We start from the raw sequence: 20097 nt of genomic DNA, 5'->3' as shown, positions 1-20097 counted from the left end.
CCTATCCCAGCCGTCTTCGGGCAACCGTACACCGTGGACTATTCGCCAGCCAATCACAGGGCATATATAGACAAACAACCATTCACACTCACATTCATACCTATGGACAATTTGGAGTCGCTAATTAACCTAGCATGTTTTTGGAATGTGGGAGGAAACCGGAGTACCCGGAGAAAACCCACGCATGCACGAGGGTGGAATTGAACCCTGGTCTCCTAGCTGTGAGGTCTGCGCGCTAACCACTAGACCGCCGTGCCGCCCGTGATGATCTTATTATCACATACTATTTAATCATGAGCTTATTATCACATACAGTAAACCTCGAATATATCGGACTCGGATATATGCAAACGGAGAACATGCAAACTCCACACAGAGATGGCCGAGGGTGGAATTGAACCCTGGTCTCCTAGCTGTGAGGTCTGCGCGCTAACCACTAGACCGCCGTGCCGCCCTAGGCTAGAAATAGAAGTTAAAAAAATGGAAAGTAACTGGTAAACATTTAAAAACTTCTGATCCCAGTTGACATTCCGATGGAAAAGCCAACACCGACTTGATGATTTTTTTTTAGATTCTTGAATAAAATCATATTAAAGGTGTGTAGATGTTTCACCTTGGTGAGTTGAATCCGCTGTCAACAGTAACTGAGCTGGAGTCCATACTGTCCAGTCTGGCAGAGTGGGCAGACTGCTGATTCTGACTGGGTTCCGGAAGGTTCTCTTTAGCACCGGGGAAGGTGAGGGTTCTTTCAAACCTTCTCTGTAGATCCCTTTCCTTCTCTCTCTCCAATAGCCACTGCATCGTACCTGCTCCGCCGCCTCCCCTTCCGACAACACCTCCTCCGGTTTTACCATCCTCGCCCCTGCTTTTCGTGCCTCCCTCCTCAAGTTCATCATCATCTGAAACATTGTAATAGTCAAAGGAGACCTCTGCGGTACTGGTTGTGGGTTCACTCCCCGGTATGGAAGCAGAAGGTGTCGCAACCAGAGGTTTGGGAGCGTCATAGGCCTCCTGGGAATCAAGTGCATCGCAGGATGAAGACAGATTGGAGGAGGTGAGGACAGGGGTTTTCCTCAGGGAGCTATATCCCGGCAAAGGAAGGCCAGGAGGCGGTTTGAAAAGCGTGTCTTTACTAAAGATCTCCTTACATTTTTCCTGACCGCTGTGGGGAGGTCGTCCGTTGGAAACGGGGGGATCTGGCATTGAGAGAGGTATTGGAGGCAGGCTGCCTCCTTTAGGTCCCGCTTTTGACAAGTCCTCCTTATTTTCCGGAGGATGCGGTGTCTGTCTTTCTGTTTGCCAGTCGCCGCTGCCCAGTTTCAACCCTTCCTGGCTACTTCTGCCAAGAGTTCCCAGTGGACTCGGGGCTATGAGTACAGCCTCAGAAGAACCGGAGCACTGGAAGTAGCCATCAGCAGGGACAGAGTTGTGCTGTGGTTTAGGAGAATATGCTGGCAGACTGTCCCGACTCTTACATTTTTCCAAACTCCTGCTCCCATCCAACCCGAGTGATTCCCCCGGCATCTTCGCCAAGGGGGGAGTAGTGTGAGGGTAGTGGCAGGAGCTCTTGTTGGCTCGTAAGGTTCCGTCATCGGTATAATAACGACTTCGATCATCGTAGTAACTGGGTGGTCCAATCAAGCCGGCTCCGAGTGGCCCTTTTGAATTTTCCATAGATCTGGAACGTTCCTTGGCTTTATCGCTGCGTTCATTCCGGGATTTCCTCTCCTGCGTGTGAGAGTGTGAGCGGTGGACTTTGGAGTGGTGCGCCGATGGGCCGTGGCTCGGCTCCGGGAAAGGCATTTCTGTCCGTCGTTTGGCCAACTCTCCAGACACATCCCATTCCGGCGTGACAGGTAAATGGGAGGAGTCAAGGATGTTGGGGTTGCTGTGTGCCAGATGAAGGCGTGTCCGTTGTCGTTCCATGGCCAGGGCGTGTTCCCTCGGCGACCGAGCCAGTGACGATGAGTAGGCTCTATAGTCCTTGTCGGTCAGTTCCAAATGGGAACTCTCGCTGTGCTCACCACGAGACACCCTCGTCTTGCTGTGTGAGCGGCTAAGTTTGGTCTGAGATGGCTTCCGATGTCTGCCTCCGCTTCTTCTGCTTCTTGAACTGTGATTGGCTGACGAGGCTTTGCTCCTCTGAGCGCGCTCTTCTTCGAGACGCTTCATGACCGCTGTGTGCCGAGCAAGGTTCTCTACTGTGAGATCGGGGTTGATTCTGCGGATGATCTCCATCTCTATGTGACGTGGGAGCTGGCTGGGCGACTCCTCGTCGCGGAGAGGCCACTCCTCGGGCGGGAACTGTGCAGAGAAGGTGGCCAACTGCTTGGCTTTGTCTTTCTTAAAGCTGAGACGGAACAGCTTCAAACCGAACTTACGACTCGCTGTACCACTTCCTGGTTGCTTCTCTTGCTCACCGGTCCCGCCTCCACCCCCTCCTCCTCCTCCACGATGCTTTGTGAGCGTGTCCGTCTTGAAAGGGAACCCGAGGGTGTTGCGGCTTTTTTCTGCGGTGCCTCCCGCTAGCTGAGGAGGCGACTGTGGAGAATGTGGAGACGAGTATGCTTCCCGGGGGTCTTTGGAGGATCTGTGTTGCAGAGTGTTGTGATGACTGGGGGGGTCGTCTCCACGATAGGTGTTGCCGTGAAAGGAATCCACGACTCCGCCGCCCCCGCTGTGGTTCTGGTTGGATTTCGGATGCGTTCTATCTCGAACGCCGCCAGAGGTGGACGGCGTGACGGTGCCGGAGAGCGGCGAGGTGCACTGCGTCTGCTGATTCTGCTGCTGATTCTGATGGCGGTCTGCGGATCGCTCATCTAAGTGGTACCACTTGGAACTGGTTCGTATTAGGCTCGGAGTGATGAAGTAAGTTTGAGGAGTTACAAGAAAATATCCGTCAGTTGTCGGGTAGATTTTGCGCTCGCGGACCAACATGTTGAGCGTGTGGTGCAGGACCTCCTCCGTCGGGGTGGGCACACCTGAGAAAAGTTAGAAACATGAACCAGTTAGCTATTTCAGCTATCTTTTAGAAAACAGAACAGGGGTAACAGTGTTGAATAATTCCGCATGGTGTGCCGTGAGGAATTATCCAATATCACTTTTTATAATTAACATTTATTAATCATCATTTATGTCAATAGCCATTATGTCAATAGTATACATCAGGGGTCCCCAAACTTTTTCCTGTGAGGGCCACATAACCTTTCCCTGCTCTGATGGGGGGCCGGGGTCAGTTTGTAGCAGAAAATGTAACGATTGCATGGGTGTCTAAACATAAACATTTATAGTTTTCCAGAAAGCCACACAAAACCAAATATTAATAACCCTTTCCGGGATCTTCACGGAAAAAATAAAGTTGGAAATAAATAATAACACTATTAATAAAATAAATAATACTATTTGTGAAATAAATAATAACCAAATACTCTCTCTGGGGACTTCAAAGAAAAAACAAAATCAGGAAATATTTAACAACACAATTATGAAATAAATAATAACCAAATAAACCTCTCTGGGGTCTTCACAGAAAAAAAGGAGATTTGAGATTTTGGAGGGCTGCCAACTCCTTGCACATCTCAAAGTTAGCGCTAACTCCACGAATAAAAGTGGTTAATTGGTTCCAGACCCAGAACCAATTAACTTTAAAGAGATACTGTACTAAAAGTTCAGCAAAAATACTTGTTATTGGATTGTAGGTATTACAGTAGAGGAAATCTAATATTACTATGAATATCACACGATTAGGCTGCACGGCGGTCGAGTGGTTAGCGCACAGACCTCACAGCTAGGAGACCCGAGTTCAACTCCACCCTGGGCCAGCTCTGTGTGGAGTTTGCATGTTCTCCGGGGACTCCGGTTTCCTCCCACATTCCAAAAACATGCTAGGTTAATTGGCGAGTCCAAATTGTCCATAGGTATGAATGTGAGTGTGAATGGTTGTTTGTCTATATGTGCCCTGTGATTGGCTGGCGACCAGTCTGGGGGTCTGGTCGTACCTCGGTACCAGGGTGTACCTCACCTATAGCAATTATGCTATAAAAAAAGTTATAATGTTATGAGAATAAAGTCAAATTATTTAGGTTATAAAACCGTAATTAAGAGAAACAATTTACAGGAACAAAATAAATCAATAAATAAAATTTAAAAAAAACACAGCAGAAAAAAACATCTGTAATTTTAGTAAATAATAATTAGTAACAAAGTCAAATTATGTCATAAAGTCACAATAGTGAGGAAGAAAATGGAAGAAGGAAAAAAAACTGTAAAAAAGTCAGAATTTTACTATAAATAAAAAAAAATATTCCTAATATTTCCTATTATATATTCCTAATATATAAAATATAATAAATATATACAATATATAAGTAATATAATAAAAATTAAAAATATATAACATTAAGAATTAAAAAATAAATATATAAAATTCCTAATATAGGCTTCTGCAACGCGACTGAGGATAAAAATGGATGGATGGAAAGTCCTAATATGATGGAAAATTAAATTTTAGTAGTACAGAGTTGAAATCTAAAATTAGAAAATTAGGTTGAAAATTACGGAATAATGTCATAATATTACGAGAAGAAAGTGTAAATAGTTGTAATTGGCGACTCTAAATTGTCCGTAGGTATGAATGTGAGTGTGAATGGTTGTTTGTCTATATGTGCCCCGTGATTGGGTGGCGACCAGTCCAGTGTGTACCCCGCTCACTCTCGCCTGTAGACAGCTGGGATAGGCTCCAGCACCTTCCGCGACTCTCGTGAGGAAAATGAATGAATATTTCACACTATTATTTATAGGCTGTGTTACAGTAAACGTGTTACAGGTCAGGCAGGTCTCTGTCGCCCTCTTGCGCTGTCCCTCTCTCTGTCGGTCTGGGAGTATTACTCTCACTTACATCACAGCAGCCTCTCAGCCCAGGCAGCATGATGCAACACGATGCAGACAGACAAGCTGCTGCTGCTGTAGTGTGTATGCATGCATAACACACACACACACACACTTCTCTTAATTGCTTACATTTTGCCTTTGGACTGTTGGAAGCACAATTCCACACACTACCTTCTAGCACAAATAAACACTTGCACTGCACCAGTCCCTACCACTAGAAAACAGTACACGCCTATACAGTAAAAGCTATATGAAATACATAGACCTGACATGCCTTCATGATTTACTGAAAGGTTCTTTTCTAAAGGATGAAATGTAGCTTTGTCATGATTTTTGGGCATTTTCCGCTAGTTTACACAGAACACAGGAGCCAGGCAACGACATTTCGTTGGCAATTTCACTGCTGTGTTATTGTGCCATGACAATAAAGAAAGTCTATGTCTATGTCTATGTCGAACCCTGCCATTCTCGCTTCAAATTATCTCAGGAATAAGCACTAATCTATGCCTCACAAACTTATTATAACACATTTAATGTATACAATTACAGGCATTCACCAATAACATGGGAATTTTTAATGCAGTGGCAGTGTCTGAGAAAGCTAAAACTAACCATGGCACGTTCAAAGACTGCTGAAGTACGCAAGAAATCTCAACACATGATGAAAGAACATCATCAGTGAAGCATAAAGACGCTATACGTTTTACCTGTATTATCATGTATTAATAAATTATTACCAACTTATGATGAACGAGGCCCATTTTCAGATATTTTTTTTTCTCAAAAATCCACAAAATGTATGGAGTTGTGAATGCTGAATCGTGAATATATACGGGGATCCACTGTACTGTATATGTCAGTGTTTAACCTTTTTTGAGCCACGGCACGTTTTTTACATGGGAAATATCTTGTGGCACACCACTAACCAAAAATGTTACAAAAGTCTATGGGACGAACAAGGTAGGTGTTGCCACACGGACCAATATACATTGCTCTGCCAGTCTTTACACCACAGACACTCCACAGTAGCCACGTTTTTACATGACCACTTTTTCTCTTTCCGAATGACCTTTCGGGAAACAATGGTATCCATAGAAAGGAATATTCCATATTCTTGTCTACATGCGCCGTGAAAATCAACCAGAATAGTCAATGGGTCATGTGCGGTAAAACGTAAACACCAACATCACGTGATACCGGCTTCCCCGAGTTTTTCTTTCACTTGTTGGAATAACTCCGTATTGACAGTTTTTCGTCTGTCCAGTCTTGAAATTTAGTTTGAATCAAAAACAAACTTTGCTTAGTCCAGTGCCGATTGCTGGCCTCCATTTTTAAAACCAAAGAACGTCTGGATCTGCGTGTTACGTCATATCTGAGCATGCGCTGAAAGAACGCACCCGGGATCAATTTAAACAGGAAAAGATCAAATTCAGTCTTGCTGATATTTTATCATTAAACTCAGAACATGTTTTATATAGATATATATTTTCTTTTTTCATAAAACTGGACTTGTGAATGGCGTATAGAAGGGTTTAGATTCTATTTCACAGATGGCGCTAATGCACACGAAAGCTGCTTGCCAACCGCCAATAAACAACAGAAGAAGAAAAACACCACAAAGAAGAAATTTCCATTTGAGCGGGTACAAGATACCTGAATCGGATTGGTTAAAGGAATATTCCATCCCTGTTCAATTCTTTCCGTTTGAGCAAATAAACCAAATGCAATTGGAATATTTGGGTCCATGTATACTATTGACATAATGGCTATTGACATAATATTTGCAAATGATGATTAATAAATGTTAATTATAAAAAGTGATATTGGATAATTCCTCACGGCACACCTGACGGTTTCTCAAGGTACACTAGTGTGCCGCGGCACAGTGGTTGAAAATCACTGGTATATGTAGACCTCTGAATGGAACAGTATTTCATGAAAGAATGTGGGATTCAAAGTATAAAGCAGCTGTGAGATATACAGTAAACCTCGGATATATCGGAAATTCGCTCACAACCGACAGATAAAAAAGAAGCAATTTTTCTGTAATGCATTTCCAATAAAAATTCATTGCATATATCAGATTTTTTATAATGGATTTCGCCTATTTCGGACCAAATCTCCAGTCCCGTTCCAATGCATTTCCATTAAATTTCCCTCGCATATATCGGATGGCCGCATCATGGCGCTCCGATTCGCCGAATCGTGACAGGCCGCTATACAACGTCATTTGCAGCGTTTGCAGCGTTGCCTGCGCGTCCAGGTACATTGGAAACATAGTCAAGGAAGTGCCTTTTTATAACGGATAAAATCCGATTTACGCATATACCGGACATAAATCCGATATATGCGTAAAACGGACATTTTCCGGTATACGCATATAACGGATTTCACTTATATCGGACAAAACCAGTGGGAACAATTGAATCCGATATATCCGAGGTTTACTGTACTTCTAGGAAATGTTTGGAATTGACAAGTATCAACAGTATAAATGATATGACGACCTGAAATAATCAGGATCAAATTGTCAGAATTGCTAAAATGACCAATCATTGTCTTGATGCTGATATCAACTCAAGCCCAATAGCAGCAGCTTTGCACACAGCTTTGTGTGTGTGTGTGTGTGTGTGTGTGTGGTTTAGGGTTTCTGTGTTGCCTTTCATTACATCATACAAACGCCGTTGCTTTGGTGACATGATGCAAGTTCACTAAAGAGGGAAACCCAGAGCTGATTACCAGACTAACACACAGCAACGGACTAAAGCTGTGTAAGTGTGCGCTCTTGTGTGTGTATGCCTGACTGTGACGATGCTTTGAGAAATACAACCTCCAAAATTGACACCAATAAATGAAAGTGCCCTTAGAAATGTAAACATTTTACAGTAAACCTCGGATATCGGAAATTCGCTCACAACGACAGATAAAAAAGAACCGATTTTTCTGTAATGCATTTCCAATAAAAATTCATTGCATAGATCGGATTTTTTATAACGGATTTCGCCTATTTCGGACAAAATCTCCAGTCCCGTTCCAATGCATTTCCATTAAATTTCCCTCGTATATATCGGATGGCCGCATCGTTATGCTAATCTTGTTGATGTCACTGGCTATTGTCTTTCTCCTGGCTCCAGATTTAGGACAAATATAAAAGTGAGTGACGTCAATAATACTAGCACAGCAGTGAATGAGATCTTAACCTCACTATTGGAAATAACGTAGGCCTGACGGCGTAACAGGGCCTAGCTTAATTAACAATTTGTTATGCTCAGAGTCCAATAAAGTTAAATTCTCATTACCTTACGTCTCTTTTCATTGCCCAGTCCAGGTACATTGGAAACATAGTCAAGGAAGTGCCTTTTTATAACGGATAAAATCCGATTTACGCATATACCGGATATAAATCCGATATATGCGTAAAACGGACATTTTCCGGTATACGCATATAACGGATTTCGCTTATATCGGACAAAACCAGTGGGAACGATTGAATCCGATATATCCGAGGTTTACTGTAGTACTTCACAAAATACACAAACAGGCAGCTGATTTATGATGTTAGTAATGCCAGCTTTTTGAAATGAACTTGTGTGTTACCTGGAAAACATGTCTGCAGATGTTCAGTTAGGGCCTCCTGAGTTACAGGCTTATGAGTGGAGTTCATAGCAGAGATAGCCAACAGCAGTACTTCTCCCAGGGGGATGAACTGCGATTGGCTGATAGGGGACATACTGATGGGCGACACATCACCTGTGAAAAGAGACAAGCAAGTCACAATCATTAACGGATTGGCTTATAACATAACCAGTGAATAGCTTTTTCTCTCAAGACCAATAACAGGATTTATTAATCAATATATGTTGAAAAAAGACAAGAGTGAAATAATGAAATTTAAAGCGCAAAGTGGCATGGGATTACTGTATATGCTAGGGACGTCCCGATCCAATCTTCAGGATAAGGTTCGCCTGCCGATCCACTGTATTTTGAAGATTGGATATTTATAGGTTATCACATGGTTTGTCTGGTATCAGTATCATGATACTGACACCTGGGGGCATGATACCTGGCCTGATACCAGACAAACAATGTGATGATCTTATTCATTCATTCATTTTCTACCACTTTTTCCTCTCGAGGGTCGCGGGGGTGCTGGAGGCTATCCCAGCTGTCTTCGTGGACTGTCTTCGTACACTGTGGACTGGTGGCCAGCCAATCACAGGGCACATATAGACAAACAACCATTCACACTCACATTCATACCTATGGACAATTTGGAGTCGCCAATTAACCTAGCGTGTTTTTGGAATGTGGGAGGAAACCGGAGTACCCGGAGAAAACCCACGCATGCACGAGGGTGGAATTGAACCCTGGTCTCCTAGCTGTGAGGTCTGCGCGCTAACCACTAGACCACCGTGCCGCCCGTGATGATCTTATTATCACATACTATTTAATCATGAGCTTATTATCACATACAGTAAACCTCGGATATATCGGACTCGGATATATCGGAAATTTGCTCACAACGGACAGATAAAAAAGAACCAATTTTTCTGTAATGCATTTCCAATAAAAATTCATTGCATATATCGGATTTTTTATAACGGATTTCGCCTATTTCGGACCAAATCTCCAGTCCCGTTCCAATGCATTTCCATTCAATTTCCCTCGTATATATCGGATACGTGGCGGCCACATGGTAGTCACTCTCCAGCCAGATATCACTTATTGTCATGTCATGGTTTCACCTTAGCCACCCCATTGAAAAATGCTGGTTGTTTATGCTAGGGGCTGCCAATAAATTACTATTGTGCTGAAGAGAGTTTGTGAAAAAATGTCATATATTCTAAAAGACACAACAAATTGATCTACAACCATGTCAGTGCTTGCTCCTACGTATTTTGAAAGCCTACTTTTTCCAATTTTATCTTTTATTGGATACAGACCTGACTCACAGAGGTTTGTTACAGAAGTTAAAATGCTGTGTAACAAAAAAAAGTTCATTCAGCAATACCTTGGTTGCATTATTTAGAATATTCACAACCATATTCAGTTCTGGCGGCACGGCGGACGAGTGGTTAGCGCGCAGACCTCACAGCTAGGAGGACCAGGGTTTGATTCCACCCTCGGCCATCTCTGTGTGGAGTTTGCATGTTCTCCCCGTGCATGCGTGGGTTTTCTCCGGGTACTCCGGTTTCCTCCCACATTCCAAAAACATGCTAGGTTAATTGGCGACTCCAAATTGTCCATAGGTATGAATGTGAGTGTGAATGGTTGTTTGTCTATATGTGCCCTGTGATTGGTTGGCCACCAGTCCAGGGTGTACCCCGTCTCTCGCCCCAAGACAGCTGGGATAGGCACCAGCACCCCCTCGTGAGGAAAAAGGGGTAGAAATGAATGAACTGTGGACGAGTGGTTAGCATGCAGGCCACACAGCTAGGAGACCTGAGTTCAATTCCACCCTCAGCCATTTATGTGTGGAGTTTGCATGTTCTCCCTGTGTCTCCAGGGACTCCGGGTTCCTCCCACATTCCAAAAACATGCTAGGTTAATTGGCGACTCCAAATTGTCCATAGGTATGAATGTGAGTGTGAATGGTTGTTTGTCTATAAGTTGCCCTGTGATTGGCTGGCGAACCAGTCCAGGGTGTACCCCACCTACGACCCTAGTGACGACCCGAGACAGCTGGGATAGGCTCCAGCACCCCCTCGTGAGGAAAAAGGGGTAGAAAATGAATGAATAAATTAATCTTCAGCTGTGGACGAGTGGTTAGCATGCAGGCCACACAGCTAGGAGACCCGAGTTCAATCCCACCCTCGGCCATCTCTGTGTGGAGTTTGCATGTTCTCCGGGTACTCCGGTTTCCTCCCACATTCCAAAAACATGCTAGGTTAAGTGGCGACTCCAAATTGTCCATAGGTATGAATGTGAGTGTGAATGGTTGTTTGTCTATATGTGCCCTGTGATTGGCTGGCGACCAGTCCGGGGTGTACCCCGCCTCTCGCCCGAAGACAGCTGGGATAGGCTCCAGCACCCCTGCGACCCTCGTGAGGAAAAAGCGATAGAAAATGAATGAATGAATATTCAGTTCCCCAAATTCATGTTTTTTTAACAAAAGCATACTATATTAAAAAAAAGGATTGGTACAGGATCAGCTCAGCAATACCATAACAAAAATAGGATTGGATGAAGCCAAAAATGTGGATCGAGGCATCGCTAATATATGCTTTTTTATGCTTTAAAAAAGTACTGCTTGTTCTGCTGTGACTCTTTCCATTGTTGCATTTCATCGTTACATCTATTTCACTCATTTCTGCTAATTGCCAAACAAAAAAAACCAAAATAAACCAGACAGACTGATTCATTGCAGATAGCAAGCAATGGACATACAACACATAAATGCAACAGGAAACATCAACACAGTAAACAAACCAAAATAGTTGTTTTAAATGAGTATTTTCCTTGCTTTGTACCAGTATTCCACTGTCTCATTTAAAAAAAAACACTGAGATGCAGATACGGAAGAGCCATTTTGGTGGAGCAGCTGTTAGCTTGCAGACCCTCCATTTTTACTAGTGTCCAAAAAAAGCTGGCGAATTTGGGGGGGGGGGGCACTCGTGGACAAAATACTAACTGAACGTAAAACACAAGGCTATATAGGTGAGGAGGGGGAAAGCAGAGTGAAAAATGAGGGCAGATTAGTGAGGAAAAGTGGAGCGAATAAAGAATGAGTAAGCCAGGAAAGCCATTGATCGTCCATGTCTCTCTCACTGCAGTGGTAGTAAACAATCAGCCGGCCTCCTTTGTCCACAGCACTAAACCACACCCCCCTCCTTTTGTCATGCGCTCCTTACCCTCTCTTACCATTCATTTATTTCATTACATAGCTCGTAATTTCTCCCGTTGTGGCTACAATACGTATTCCTCATCTCTCCGACTGTATGTTCGCATCTCGTATGTTTCCGCCTCCGTCTTGCTAGCTGTGCACAAGCCGCGATGCTGTGCTACAGTGCTAAGTAGCTGCTATGCTAACATGCTAACTAATAATGTCAAGAGTGAAACACACGAAGTAGATTCATACCTTGGTTAATCGTCTTCCTCTCTCTACACCAAAAATAGAATTCCCTTTAAAAAAGAGGAGGGGGGTCTGATGATAGCATAGCTCTCTTTCTCACACACACACACACACACACGCTTGCTAATGCTACTCACTGTCTCTCTCTCTCTCTCTCTCTCTCTCTCTCTCTCACACACACACACACAGACTTTTTACGTCCTCCACTCTTCTCACACGCACACACTCGCTGGTCCCCTCCCCTCTTTTCCCACACACACAAATGCGCATTCACTGAAGGACTACCCACAATCCTTTGCGCCAAACAAAGAAAAGGGGGTGTGACCAATCACATACTGCCTCACTCTGCATCTGCGCCTTACCCGCTCCCCCCTCCCCTTCTTTCACTGTGTAATGCTCACTGGCATACAAGCTTGTAGGCGGACTGCTGAGAAGGTTGTCATGACAACGCATCCCAAGATGCTCTTTCGTGCCATCACTCGTGTGTTCGTGTACACACACACACACATACACACACAGTCATACAAGCAGTCGGTCTTTTCTCTTTTTAGAAGCATGTGGTGTGTGACGGTGTGTAAATGTGCACAAGCTCTGGGGAAGCCGGTGTTGCAGAACTGCAGCTGGATTCTGGTGTGACCCAGTTTGAACACTAAGAGTGTAGAATGTAGGACACACACAAATACACATAATATATAACGGTGCTTTCAAATGCTCCCTGGTAAAAAAAATTGTCCATTTATCAATATGATTTGATTGGAGGCGGCGGCACGGTGGTCAAGTGGTTAGCGCACAGACCTCACAGCTAGGAGACCAGGGTTCAATTCCACCCCCGGCCATCTCTGTGTGGAGTTTGCATGTTCTCCCCGTGTATGTGTGGGTTTTCTCCGGGTATTCCGGTTTCCTCTCACATTCCAAAAACATGCTAGGTTAATTAGCGACTCCAAATTGTCCATAGATATGAATGTGAGTGTGAATGGTTGTTTGTCTATATGTGCTCTGTGATTGGCTGGTCACCAGTCCAGGGTGTACCACCAGGCTTCAATTCCACCCACATTTTCTCCGGGTACTCCGGTTTCCTCCCACATTCCAAAAACATGCTAGGTTAATTAGTGACTCCAAATTGTCCATAGGTATGAATGTGAGTGTGAATGGTTGTTTGTCTATATGTGCCCTGTGATTGGCTGGCCACCAGTCCAGGGTGTACCCCGCCTCTAACCCGAAGACAGCTGGGATAGGCTCCAGCACCCCCGTGACCCTCGTGAGGATAAGGGTAGAAAATGAATGAATGGATGAGTTCTCCTCCTATTTTGTGTGGAAGTGGTAACTTTTTGGCTTCTTATTTTGTCTTTCCCCACCCTCGGCCATCTCTGTGTGGAGGTTGCATGTTCTCCCCGTGCATGCGTGGGTTTTCTCCAGGTACTCCGGTTTCCTCCCACATTCCAAAAACATGCTAGGTTAATTAGCGACTCCAAATTGTCCATAGGTATGAATGTGAATGTTTGTTTGTCTATATGTGCCCTGTGATTGGCTGGCCACCAGTCCAGGGTGTACCCCGCCTCTCGCCCGAAGACAGCTGGGATAGGCTCCAGCACCCCTGCGACCCTCGTGAGGAAAAAGCGGTAGAAAATGAATGAATGAATGAATTTAATCGGAGGCATTCACAGGGGTTATGCAGGTATTCAGCGGTACCTCGGGTTTCACTGAAGATTTCTGCCGAAAATATCTGGTTTTGAACACTGTCTCAGCTGTCGCACAGCCAAACATTGCTCCGAGCAAATAAGTCAGTTTGCACATGTAGCATTCGAGGGTCTCAAGTGCCCGAACAAAGAATCCCACGCACAGATGACTGTGTTATTAATAGGGGTGCCCGGATGCAACTTTTGCACTTCAGATCCGATTCCGATATTGCAGCCTTGAATATCAGACGATACAATATATTATCACATACTACAGTATTAATTGGCCGTGTACCCTAGAAACCGCCCATGAATGATACGGGAAAAGGCCGAAATGATACTGTGTCAAAGCCCAGGGCAGTGATACTGATAAAATATAGAGTTTAACCATGTCCAGTATCAGCCCCCGTAGCTGTCCACTCAGAGCGCGCTGCTCTGGTATCGTGCCCGTGAAACAACCAATCAGAGAACAGCGCACGAGCGTTTGATTTGCTGCCGTCTGTGCTCTGTCAACATGTCAGCGGTTGACACTCCCGGCGAAAGACAAATATGGAAAATAGCAAACAGAATATTAGAAATGGAACGTTTTATCACCATTAATGAGGAGGACACTCTTGAAATGATCGAAAAAACTAAAAATGCAAATACAAGTCGGAAAACCAAGGGCGACTGCAACTGCAAGAACGAACGAAGACTGGTATTCCCCCGCCTGAGTTAGACAAATACGTGTCTATGTTTATTGTAACGATGTTGCCGACGCTATGGAAAGGACACGACTGTGATTGCTAACAAGCTTTTATTACACAACAATACTGGCTACTGTCGGCCGTAACCACGCCATTGCAACCACCGCCAGCAACGCAACAGTGCTTCCTCAACACGACACGCCCCCACCCCTGGTGCATTCACAGTCACGCGGAACAGTCAGACACTCAAGAGCACAACATGTCAACATGAACACGTCAGGCTCGCTACATTATTTTATCAATCAGAAAAGAAAATGGGGATGAATACGAAAGTATGTGATAATAAGCTCATGATTAAATAGTATGTGATAATAAGATCATCACATGGTTTGTCTGGTATCAGGCCCAGTATCATGCCCCCGCGTGCTAGAATACTGACACTTACTGACACTTGGGGGCATGATACCTGGCCTGATACCAGACAAACCATGTGATAACCTATAATTATCACATACTACAGTATTAATTGGCCGTGTACCCTAGAAAGCGCCCATGAATGATACGGGAAAAGGCCGAAATGATACTGTGTCAAAGCCCAGGGCAGTGATACTGATAAAATATAGAGTTTAAACATGTCCAGTATCAGCCCCCGTAGCTGTCCACTCAGAGCGCGCTGCTCTGGTATCGTGCCCGTGAAACAACCAATCAGAGAACAGCGCACGAGTGCTTAGTGCCTAGTGCTTCTCCAGTCACCAAAAAACCCAAACTTGATTAATGGAACTTTAATTATCAGACATTGATAAGATAAGACTGTTGATAAAATATTATTGTTGAAATATTTTTGCAATTATTGTGTTTACACTGTTTAGATATAATACATGTAATAAACTGAACATTTTCTGGAAACAAAACGGTCTTTTGATTAAATAGTCTACCAGCAGTTTGAAAGTATTCTCTTGGTGCATAATACAACAATCATTGTTATATTCCAAAAATATAAAAAATATGCATAAAGGCAGCTTTGAATTCATATTGGAAATCAGCTTTTTTTTGTCAGAAATCCACATACTAGATCTGTTGAGTCAGACTGAGTGCTCATTGGTCCATGTGATCAAGACTGAACCTAATCCACAGACAGGAGGACTGGTGCTTCTCCCACAACATGTAAGGATAATTTACTGCCAACGAGAGGTTGTTATAGTAGTGTGCATGCATGCATGTGTGTGTGTGTGTGTGTGTGTGTGTGTGGAAGAGAGCATCCAGCTGTGCCCTGAAAGGGCATACAGATTTGAACAGCTGGGTATGGACATAACCTCTGAAGGACTCCCCTTCACAAACCAAGCCACATGTACAGTTAAGTCACAGAAGTAAGTACACCCTCTCACAAAAATCTATCAATAACCTCACAATAAATAATAAACAATTCTCTCTCTACCAAACAAATCATCATGACAAGAAGGAATGTTTGTGTTTAACCTAGCATGTTTTTGGAATGTGGGAGGAAACCGGAGTACCTGGAGAAAATGTGGGTGGAATTGAAGCCTGGTGGTACACCCTGGACTGGTGACCAGCCAATCACAGGGCACATATAGACAAACAACCATTCACACTCATATTCATACCTATGGACAATTTGGAGTTGCCAATTAACCCAGCATGTTTTGGGGATGTAGGAGGAAACCAGAGTACCCGGAGAAAACCCATGCATGCACGGGGAGAACATGCAAACTCCACACAAAGATGGCCGAGGGTGGGGAAAGACAAAATAAGAAGCCAAAAAGTTACCACTTCCACACAAAATAGGAGGAGAACTCATTCATTCATTTTCTACCCTTATCCTCACGAGGGTCACGGGGGTGCTGGAGCCTATCCCAGCTCTCTTCGGGCGAGAGGCGGGGTACACCCTGGACTGGTGGCCAGCCAATCATAGGGCACATATAGACAAACAACCATTCACACTCACATTCATACCTATGAACAATTTGGAGTCGCCAATTAACCTAGCATGATTTTGGAATGTGGGAGGAAACCGGAGTACCCGGAGAAAACCCACGCATGCGCGGGGAGAACATGCAAACTCCACACAGAGATGGCCGAGGGTTGGGAAAGACAAAATAAGAAGCCAAAAAGTTACCACTTCCACACAAAATAGGAAGAGAACTCATTCATTCATTTTCTACCGCTTATCCTCATGAGGGTCGTGCTGGAGCCTATCCCAGCCGTCTTCGGGCAACCGTACACCGTGGACTGGTCGCCAGCCAATCACAGGGCACATATAGACAAACAACCATTCACACTCACATTCATACCTATGGACAATTTGGAGTCGCTAATTAACCTAGCATGTTTTTGGAATGTGGGAGGAAACCGGAGTACCTGGAGAAAACCCACGCATGCACGGGGAGAACATGCAAACTCCACACAGAGATGGCTGAGGGTGGGATTGAACTCAGGTCTCCTAGCTGTGAGGTCTGCGTGCTAACCACTAGACCTCCGTGCAGCCCAGCATGAAATATAACCTCCAAAAAAAAGTGTCAGTCCTAGCTATATTTTGGTGGTGGATAGCATACATTTGTATATATTTTGTTTTAGGTGGCTAGTGGTTAGCATGTTGGCTACACAGGATTGTGTGTCTTGCTTTTACTGTGGATTTGCATTATTTTTAGTTTAGTTTAGTTTGATATACTATAACAACCGTTATCCTCTTTGGTAGCTTTTATGTTTTTTTTTTTTTACATTTTATGTTTGTATTTTTTGTATATAAAAAATAAAAATAAAACTTCACGCCCACTCCGCTGTGATTGGTCCCACTCAGCTTGTACCCAGCACGCCCATATAAGTAAGTCCAGATCACTGTGACGTCACAGAAAAAACCCGGAGCCATGCCAATCTTCTTTCAGGGCTCACTTCCAAATTCCCAAGCCTCATTATCTAAAACTTTAGCATGGTTTAACAAGCAAATACAACATTCTAACAACATTTATATACGCCAGAAACATGGACAAAGTATAATAGTTCCCCTTTAATTTGTTCCAAAAGGTCAGACAAAAACCAAAACGTAATTTTCCTATAGGAAATGATGTAAATCCAACTAATTCCTTCCAGGCGCCCATAAAAAAAGCAGAGAGGGAAGCGGGGAGAGGAAAGACAGCAGGGGATCCAAACAAACAACAGCTCCAAATCTTCCATTGTTTGCGATCTGTTTTGTAAACACATTTCGCAATATTAGCTTCCATGAGCTCTTATTTATAACTTATTGTTGATGCGGACTAGCTGGTGTAACATTCTTATTTGACTTATTTGAGCACCCCCGCAACCCTCGTGAGGAAAAGCGGTAAAAAATGAATGAATGAATGAGTTCTCCTCCTACTATGTGTGGAAGTGGTAACATTTTGGCTTCTTATTTGCCTTTCCCCACCCTCGGCCATCTCTGTGTGGAGTTTGCATGTTCTCCCCGTGCATACGTGGGTTTTCTCCGGGTACTCCGGTTTCCTCCCACATTCCAAAAACATGCTAGGTTAATTGGCCACTCCAAATTGTCCATAGGTATGAATGTGAGTGTGAATGGTTGTTTGTCTATATGTGCCCTGTGATTGGTTGGCGACCAGTCCAGGGTGTACCCCGTCTCTTGCCTGAAGACAGCTGGGATAGGCTCCAGCTCCCCCCGCGACCCTCGTGAGGAAAAGCGGTAGAAAATGAATGAATGAATGAATGAGTTCTCCTCCTATTATGTGTGGAAGTGGTAACATTTTGGCTTCTTATTTGTCTTTCCCCACCCTCGGCCATCTCTGTGTGGGGTTTGCATGTTCTCCCCGTGCATGTGTGGGTTTTCTCCGGGTACTCCGGTTTCCTCCCACATTCCAAAAACATGCTAGGTTAATTGGCCACTCCAAAATTGTCCATAGGTATGAATGTGAGTGTGAATGGTTGTTTGTCTATATGTGCCCTGTGATTGGTTGGCGACCAGTCCAGGGTGTACCCCGCCTCTCGCCCGAAGACAGCTGGGATAGGCTCCAGCACCCCCCGCGACCCTTGTGAGGAAAAGCGCTAGAAAATGAATGAATGAATGAAAACTGGAGCATTGGAAAACCGAGGTTCCTGGATGGAACGTTGCTGTGTGAAAGTGCAATATCCTAATTCAATGGTTTCTATGTCAAAAAAACAAAACAAACAGGCAATAATGATGACGTCACAGCCGTGCTTGCTGTTGTTGACTCTCCTGAGTATACAGCGTCACCAACACATACACGTACATGCACGCCACTATGAACAAAAGTTCAACATGAAGCTTCTAGTCAAGCCCTTTCACCGTACTGTAAATAATGCTCCTCACCTCTAAATCGGGCCCTTCACAGAACCTCAAGGGCATCTTGTATCACTATATAACTCATCCGAGGACCTCCAGCCCACAGAGAGTCAGCATACTATGTTCCAGACACAAAGCCTTCAATGCTACTTCCTGCTCTTAGACTTGATCCCACCATGGCTCTGGAATGTGCCAAGCATCTGCAAAGCCTGAAATTTGAGGTCTTGCATAAACGCGGTCTGAATTAGTTTTTAATATGAAATATTTGTGAAGAGGATAAGAGTTGTATCGGCGTGTGGAAGCAAAGGACAGAACCCTTCTGACCTGTTTGTCCCTCCACAATACATACATTGTTATAGCATTAAGACATATACAAGCACAAGTCAGCTTTTTGCACACAGGGCCATGTAGGTTTGGATTTTTTTTCCTCGCTTAAAATAAAAAATAATTTAAAAATTGCATCTTGTGTTCAGTTGTGTTGTAATCTAATATATATAAATGTGATTGATGATATGAAACATTTAAAATAAGACATCAGGTCGAGTGGTTAGCGCGCAGACCTCACAGCTAGCAGACCAGGGTTCAATTCCACCCTCCACCCTCGGCCATCTCTGTGTGGAGTTTGCATGTTCTCCCCCCGTGCATGCGGCACATATAGCCCATCACAGGGCACATATAGACAAACAACCATTCACACTCACATTCATACCTATGGACAATTTGGAGTCGCTAATTAACCTAGCATGTTTTTGGAATGTGGGAGGAAACCGGAGTACACGGAGAAAACCCACGCATGCACGGGGAGAACATGCAAACTCCACACAGAGATGGCCGAGGGTGGGGAAAGACAAATAAGAAGCCAAAATGTTACCACTTCCACACATAATAGGAGAACTCATTCATTCATTCATTTTCTACCGCTTTTCCTCACAAGGGTCGCGGGGGGTTCTGGAGCCTATCCCAGCTGTCTTCGGGCGAGAGGCGGGGTACACCCTGGACTGGTCGCCAGCCAATCACAGGGCACACATAGACAAACAACCATTCACACTCACATTCATACCTATGGACAATTTTGGAGTCGCTAATTAACCTGGCATGTTTTTGCAATGTGGGAGGAAACCGGAGTACCCGGAGAAAACCCACGCATGCATGGGGCGAACATGCAAACCCCACACAGAGATGGCCGAGGGTGGGGAAAGACAAATAAGAAGCCAAAATGTTACCACTTCCACACATAATAGGAGGAGAACTCATTCATTCATTCATTTTCTACCGCTTTTCCTCACAAGGGTCGCGGGGGTGCTGGAGCCTATCCCAGCTGTCTTCGGGCGAGAGGCGGGGTACACCCTGGACTGGTGGCCAGCCAATCACAGGGCACATATAGACAAACAACCATTCACACTCACATTCATACCTATGGACAATTTGGAGTCGCTAATTAACCTAGCATGTTTTTGGAATGTGGGA

The 20097-nt window shown here is 44.3% G+C and overlaps 1 protein-coding gene across 3 annotated transcripts in view; it reads right to left on the bottom strand.

Moving 5' to 3' along the window:
* The window catches only part of LOC131110636 (storkhead-box protein 2-like), a 39069-nt gene that overhangs the window by 9036 nt on the left and 9936 nt on the right, over positions 1–20097 (bottom strand). For 2 of the 3 annotated variants that reach the window (XM_058063912.1, XM_058063913.1), the window contains exons 2-3: positions 8488–8640; positions 614–2981 (exon numbers count right to left, since the gene is read on the bottom strand). In XM_058063912.1, the coding sequence (XP_057919895.1) occupies positions 614–2981; positions 8488–8640 (2521 nt within the window). Of the gene's footprint in view, positions 1–613; positions 2982–8487; positions 8641–11968; positions 12269–20097 lie in introns of those variants that run through there. The other variant, XM_058063914.1, reaches the window with a different exon arrangement.

This window comes from Doryrhamphus excisus, chromosome 23 (genome assembly GCF_030265055.1).
Source record: "Doryrhamphus excisus isolate RoL2022-K1 chromosome 23, RoL_Dexc_1.0, whole genome shotgun sequence".
NCBI lineage: Eukaryota > Metazoa > Chordata > Actinopteri > Syngnathiformes > Syngnathidae > Doryrhamphus > Doryrhamphus excisus.
Note: the sequence above shows the minus strand (reverse complement) of the source record. Positions and strands in the feature narration are given on the sequence as shown.